This window comes from Eucalyptus grandis, chromosome 1 (assembly GCF_016545825.1).
Source record: "Eucalyptus grandis isolate ANBG69807.140 chromosome 1, ASM1654582v1, whole genome shotgun sequence".
Taxonomy (NCBI): Eukaryota; Viridiplantae; Streptophyta; class Magnoliopsida; order Myrtales; family Myrtaceae; genus Eucalyptus; species Eucalyptus grandis.
Window position 1 is genome coordinate 3,193,474 of NC_052612.1, and position 7,500 is coordinate 3,200,973.

Genomic DNA, 7,500 nt, shown 5'->3' on the forward strand with positions numbered 1-7,500 from the left:
CTACTAATGGATTAAATTAAATGTTTACTTTGGGTCGTGTGTCCACAAAATTGGAAGACGGTATTAGGTTATTAATTGTTAAACACATCGAGTGTGGTCTTGCTTCATGTGACAAAAGTTACCCAAAAAGTCCCATTTGGTTCAACTTTGGGAAAATGGCTTTGCATTTCCCCAAGTATCTTTAGAGGGATGGACATTTGATGAAGGCAAAGGTGTTTGGGTACTCTATTTTTGTGTATTTTACAAAGTAGCTTTGAGGTGAAAAGAAAAGGAAAAAAGAAAAGGAAAAGGAGGAGGAAATGCTAAACCAGAGGGGAACGAAAGGGAGGGCAGCTGGAGTTGGTGGCAGTGGTGGTGGGGAGGTGGTGGGTTGCGCGACCCGGGCGACGGCGGTGCGTGGGTCGTGCGACCAAGGCAGTGTCGCCGAGGCCACGCGACCCGGCGGCGGCGGTGCGTGGGTTGCGCAACCCCCAAGCGACGTCGCTTGAGGCGCGACCCAAGCGACGATGGTGCGTGGGTCACGCGACCGGGCAACATCGCTAAGGCCGTGCAACCCACGCGACAGCGATGCTTGGGTCGCGCGGCCTCGGGCGATGTCGCTTGAGGATGCGACCCCGCACCGCCGTCGCCAGGTCGCGGCCTCAGGCGACGCTTCTCGGCGACCAGCTCCGGTCGGCTGAGCTCTGCTGGCAAGTCCAAGAGGAAGAAGATGAACAATAAACTTTTAGGGTAAAAGAGGAAAACGCAATTATCAGTGATGGTAATATTGGAAGAAAAAAAATTCATTAAACCCCTATTTAGCATTCCGAAAATGCTGAAAGCTCTAAGTAGGTCCCCACCCGCTTTAGGTTTTTAGCATTCCAAAGGTCAGCATTTGGCCAAAGACACCTCCAAATGCTGAACCAAACAACTAAAATTTTTCCAAATGGGTTTTCGAGGCTAAAAGTCCATTGGGAATGCTGAACCAAACGGGGCTAAAGTGTGCTTTAGCTAAAGAAATGGGAAAAAAGAATACCTTCCCGAAATAAGCTGTAGCCAAATTGGAGTAATCATGAGTGGTAGGCTTCAAAAAGGTATCTCCCACCACAGCAGATAGGTATTCCGCTGCAGAAATCTCCCTATATCTTTATTTATTTAATATTTCTAAATTATGAATTTCTATGGCCCGAAGTGGTTCCCTTAATTTTTTTCCTTTTTATTTAGACAATATTAGCTCTCATAGAATGAAAAATTATAGGATTTATATAAAATTTGTACCGGAATTACTATATAGTATTCTCATTCAAGATTTTGTTGTATTTTAGAGGATTTTTGCCAGTAGCTGTTAGCAATGTTGCGGGGGTAAATAACTCCTTAAAAAGAAAATCATCATTGTTCAAATGTGATGATATTATGGGACAAAGACCATATCATCGAGTCAATTACATGCTTTCACATGCCTGGATTGCTTAATCTTCCTTCTTCCTAATTAAATGAGGATACTTAGCCATGCACTCTGAACATAGGAAAAATTTCAAAAAAGGACCGGAAGTGCCTTTATTTTCTCAAATAAAGGCTCGAAGTGGACTTTATTTCAAACAAGGACCTAAAGTGGTCTTGGTTGTTTCAAATAAGGACCCGACCTCATGGGTTGTTGGCCGGCTAAATTTTCGCTCGATCAAGGGTATTTTCGCCATTTGGCATTTTTCCTTTTTTTTTTTTTTTGGCGCTTCTTCTTCCTCTTTGCTGGTGGCCGGATACTTATAGAGGGCTAGGCGAGGGTCCCCTACGTTGGCGAGGGCCACCCACGTTGGCCACAGGCAAGGGACGGCCTCGCTTAGGCATGGCGACCCTCGCCAAGGGGCCATCCACGAGGGCCGCCTTCGCCGCCCCTAGGCGAGGCTAACCCTCCCCACGGGGTGGCCTCACCCATGGCTCTTTGGTAAGGGCCGGCAAGGGCCTAGCCCTCATCGGCCGTGGGCGAGGCCACCCTTTCTAGAGCTTTTGTCGGCCGCGGCCAAGGCTGACCCTCGTGCCTGGGGCTGGCAAGGGTTGACCTCGCGAATGGCCCTTGGGCGAGGGTGGCCACACCCAGGTAAGGTCGTCCCTCGCCTAGCCCTCTGTGGGCATCGGCCGAAGAAGAACAAAAAAAAAAAAAAGGAATTGGCAAATGGCAAAAATACCATTGACTGTCGGAAAGTTAGGTCTTTATATGAAATAGACATAACTACTTAATGCCCTTATTTGAAATAAACATATTCACTTCAAGTCACCATTTGAAATAACATCCACTTCAGGTTTTTATTTGAGAAAGTGATGGCACTTCAGGTCCTTATTTAAAACAAGATTCACTTCAGGCAATTATTTGAGAAAATGAGGGTACTTCAGATCCATTTTTGGAATTTTTCACCTGAACATATATAGATTCTCGAGGTGGTGATGGTGGCGACGGCCCTTCTCCATCTCCTTAGGGTTTTATATTCACGATGCACATTCTCGAGGTGGTGATGGTGGAGACGCCCATCCGTAGATGTTGCCCATCATAAAACGCTTCATCATCTTCTAGCATTACTATTATCTCCGCTCTCCTTGTGTTTCTTAAGAGCTAAGAAAAAAATGACTGGTTCTCAATTTTCCTTTGTTCATCCTCTTCGTCTATTATACCGTTCACGGTCGTGCCATCACGAGAGCTTAGGCAAAACATCTAGGAAAAGGAGTCCTACGTTTCCGTATTCTTAATGAAACGAAATTAAGTTTTTTTTTTTTTTTTTAAATTTTAATTAATTAATTTATTTTTATTTTTTTATGGTGAATTACGTGACATCTTTTGATAAATAAATGGAATTAGAGCCTAGGGGATTACAATGACAAAAAGATTTATTTATGGACTCTGTATAAGAAATTGAAGCATAGCTCCAAGCAACAGTAGAGACAAAGACTCAAGACTTTTAGGCCGAATCCGGGATCACGGGACACATACATTGTTCATACATTGTTGTGGTCAGTCGTGCTTTTTCTCAGACTCCAAACCTGACTAAATACTCGAAACCACGAGCAACCATCGATATAATTAATTCACAATGAGGACATTGAGGTGTCTCCGACTCTCCTTACCCATATTTACAAGCAATATCATTTAGCTCAACCGATTTTCAAAATCTAATAAATGAATGATAGTTTCTTCTTTTGAAAAGTATAGTGAATGGGACCCGCATAGAAATATGGGGACATGTAATTAAGACCCAACTTTTGTGTACAGCCTAAATGTAATTACTGATATGACCGGACCACATATGGGATTGAATCCTTAATTCTCATTGATGACAATTCAAATGATATGACACAAGAACATTATTCCAATTACTTCCTTGCAGTGTTGTCCTTTGCTATTGCTAGGCGAGTTCCTGCATATAGCTTCTTAGCCATGCAAACTTCCACCCTATCTTTTCCAACATATGGCATTAGACAAGCAAAAGAGCCGCAAACATAATGAATGTTTGGATCAGTGACCTCCTACTGGTAGTTAAGTGAGTGGAAATAAAGTATTTAATTTAAATACATATAATTTAATATTTTGGCCCTACAGGGCATAAATATATTGTTGGTTTTTTTGGGTAAAACAAACAAAATATTACTTTTTTTTATCACACATAAAAAAAGTTTGGAGTAATTGGGCCATTCCATAAGTGTGGAAGTCTTCTAACTTGTTCAAATTAAGATGACTGGCTCTAGGCTAGACCCCATAATACCCTCATGCGAGTGTGCAATTAGTACTTTGCATGCTCCCCGATCATAATTAGCGTCAAAAATCATTTTTTTTTTTCGTGTGGTTATTTTGCTAATTTTAATAGGCGTGTCATGACCTTTGAAAAGTTCTATTTGTTCAATTGATATTTTACTGGGATTTATGAAATTTGAAATAAAATGTTATATCATCATCATTAATATCATCATCATTTGGGTTTTCAAATTTTAGAGCTGATTTGTGATTCTGACCGGCGATAATCCTACATCTCATGAATTCCATTTGTGAATTGCTTGACGAGGGCTTTGAAATGCCCTAGTTCTTCCTAATTTAGCAAGTCGTCGTATGTATCTGGCTCTCTATCTGTGTATTGCCAATTGGCTTAATGCTGTCCCAATTATGAAGAAGGTAAATTGCATTCAAGCATCAATTTTCAATGCCATGTATTCAGACAAACCGCATTTGTAACAGACTAGAATCCACCATTCCTGAACCACTTTGTTGTCATACGGTGACTTCATAAAAATTCATTTCATTATGGGGTTCATTCTTGACTATTAGGGGCAGACTTTAGTGTTCGCCAACTAGGTGACCAATTCATTCTTGTTTCTCCGTTTGAATTTTATTATGCACGATCAGAGGAGCGGAATGATAATAAAATTTGCTAAAAGAAAATGTAACACACATGGGCCGCTCGTGCCTCGCTTGACCTGAGCCCAGGTTGCATCACACAGGCCACAACTTCGACATCTATCGGGGTTCAGCTGGAATGTCAAGTTACGTATACAGGATGCAGCATTTGAGGCGGAGAAAATTACCAACATCCACCAACATCCCAAAAATAGTATCCTTCATATTATGATCTTCCACTTAACAGATCCATAATTTTACTCATACATCAGACTGCAAGAGTGAAGGCACAAGTGCGACCATCGCTGCTGATTGCCACGGTTCCACACTCAGCAGCTAAGTCGTGCAACAGCATCACCTACACATACAAATACATCCTGCGCAGGATGAGTACTCACCGGTCTCAAGAAATCAACACGGTCAACTTCAAGGAACCGCGGTGCCACGCCAGCAAAGGCATATGAGGTTGAAAAGGCCAACTCAAAAGCCTTTCGCATCAAAAATCCTCTGAATATTCTCCCATGGATATTCCTTTGCTGTGGTTGGCATATTAACGAGTTCTCAAAACTAGTATCTCTTATCAGAATGCTATCTCTGTCTGCCAAAGCTGGCATATCACAGAAGACACGACCTTCGGCAAGTAAAGCCTGGAGCCTGGACGAGTCCTCTACCTAAGTATCTCTGTTACGTTCTTCTCTCTTCTTTTTCCTCATTATAATCCTATTTTCTGCCTCTTGCCAGAGTAATTTTTCTCTCTCTGTCTCCGGTGAGATAGGGTTAACTGGTGCTGATTTCCCAGTTCTAGAATCACGAGAGCCACAAATGTGAAATTGGCAGCAAGTGCAACTGAATCTGAGGAATCCTGGGTTTCTGCATGAAATTACCAGTTTAAAGTAAACAGCAGAATGGATCGATCATAAGGTTATATCATGGAAAGAATAACTTTATGAAGATCTGATATCTGAATATTGTGATTGACTAACATGTCAAAACCTTGACAAACCAACACTTCTTGGCAAGAGGATGTTGATTAGCAAGCTTCTCCACAGTATGGACGGGTTTACTATTTTATTTATTTATTTTTGGTAATAACGGAATGGTGGATTGGTAGCAAATTAGCAAATTTCTCCACAATTTTTACAAGGAGAAACGAAATCATGCAAGAGCAAGTATGGTTTGTGTAGAATAAACATATACTTAAAGGCATGGCCATCAATGTGACACCATCCTTTGGGACCAGGAGCAACGCGACTCCTGCAACTGCTTAGTGGCAGCAGGTGAAAATGTATGTTCTCGTCCAATAAGCCAACAAAGCAATGTCATCAACTCTAGGAAAGAAAGTAGCATACTATCGTCATTTGGAAGCTCTGCTTCATATAACACCTTCTGTGGACTTACTTCCAGTTGGATCTCCATTGATGAGCGCCTGACCCATATAACAGCTCCCGCTATTTGCAAGTCCATGTCAATACGGATTGGCCTTTTGAGAACCATCCTGTCTACAGAAGCAGTTACTAGTAATAGAGGCCTCATGGTGCCATCGTCACTGGAGCAATGCAGGTCCAAAAGAAAAAGGCTAAATACAACAGGCGGATGTCCTGTTACACACAATTTTAATGATGAATTCCACACTATATGAACTACAACTGATCACTTGAGTACTTAAGCATTCAGCCTCCGATCGCAGAACCTGATATGGACAAAGATTGATGAGAACTTAGACATGCTCTTATACAAATGACGGAGCCAAGGTACTGCTTACAACAAATAAGTAGCATGTTGTTCAATCTTTTCGTCTAAGAAATGAACTTCTCTCTAATACCAGATGACCGATTCTAGATTATTCAAACAAGGGCTTGACATTCAAACTACTAATGGCAGAATACTAGAACTGATCGCCCGCCGACTAAGCACTGCCGTAAGTCAGTCTTATATCAGGAATACAACAAAGCACCGTCATTGACGTCATATGCAATTCATTTTCCGCAGAAAAGACCATAGAATATGCATCGAGAAAGCTTTAGCATGAAAAACATCGCAGAGCATAAATGGCACAGCATTCAGAAAGAGGAATCAAGGCATCACCATCCGATAGTCGTTCAAAGTTCGTTCATTTACCTTATAGCAAATGGTCCCGGCGAGAGCATCGAGATCTTCCACCAGCTTCCCCATCCTGATTTCGTTCCAAGGATTCCTGTACTGCTCCCTGAGCACTTAATCGCTCGACAACTTGTAGAAAATGCTCGTCCTGCTCCTGGCCGGGCTCCTCGGGACCAATTCGCTCGGCGGTGGCGGCGCCGCCTTCCCGCTCGCCCCGGCGCTGCCGACCTCCTCGAACATCTTGGATCTTGCTTCCCACAGGGCGTTGGTGACAGGGGAGAAGTACATGCCGGGCCACAGGCTGATCGGCTTTCGGATCGACGATCCGGCATCGATGGGCTGAGAGCTCTCGTACGGCGGGGGAGCGGCGGCCGAGGACGGCGGAGAACCGGGCGGCGCGAGGCCATGATGGATGGAAAGGAGGGAGCTTGGAGAGGAGACGGTTGGAGAGCGTTCGGTGGAGGGGCGCCATCATGGGGATGGAAAGGTGGACTGGAGGGACGTTGGACTACATGAATTATAGCAGAAATTATTGTTTTAACAATTTTTTTGATAAATTATATAAATTATAGTAAAAACATATATTAGAAAATATTAGAAAATTTTATTTTATTTTCTTTTAAACAAAACGTGGCACTTGCGCCATGAATAGGACATTATATTAGAGAAATGGACTGCATGTCCTAATAATAATAATAATAATAATAATAATAATAAGTAATTTTTTTAATAATAATCTTCATCGGATCTCAACTATGGTCGAGGCAAAAAAAAATAAAAAATAAAGAAGAAAATTCCTTTTCTGAAAAAAGAAGAAGAAAAAACTAGCTATAGAATTTTCATGAAGGACATCACCAATAAGTATAAATCTCTTGTGGTTGAATAGTAGCATCCTTGTACTTACGAATTTCACGAACAAATTCGAAAAATGAATATCTTAATTCAAATTATGGAGTTGAAACACAATTACTAACTTAAAAAGCTCGACGGACCCCTTCTTCACCTCCCATCTATAACATCCCAAATATCGCAACACCATAATTTAG

At 42.0% G+C, this 7,500-nt stretch overlaps 1 protein-coding gene across 1 annotated transcript; it reads right to left on the reverse strand.

Annotated features, from left to right (window-relative positions):
• Positions 1–4,557: 4,557 nt before the first annotated feature.
• On the reverse strand, positions 4,558–6,921 carry LOC104457102. The gene is made up of 2 exons (XM_039313029.1): positions 6,473–6,921; positions 4,558–5,224 (listed from the first exon to the last, which is right to left on the reverse strand). Exons 1-2 carry the CDS (start codon positions 6,859–6,861, stop codon positions 5,026–5,028), a joined length of 588 nt encoding a protein of 195 aa, XP_039168963.1. The 5' UTR covers positions 6,862–6,921; the 3' UTR covers positions 4,558–5,025.
• Positions 6,922–7,500: the final 579 nt, after the last annotated feature.

Bases quoted from the DNA above. Each gene is read 5' to 3' on its own strand.
- LOC104457102 (XM_039313029.1), bottom strand. From the start codon at position 6,861: ATGGCCTCGCGCCGCCCGGTTCTCCGCCGTCCTCGGCCGCCGCTCCCC. The intron at 5,225-6,472 runs GTAAATGAACGA...AATTTCATGCAG, and splicing joins CCGGGACCATTTGCTATAAG to AAACCCAGGATTCCTCAGAT.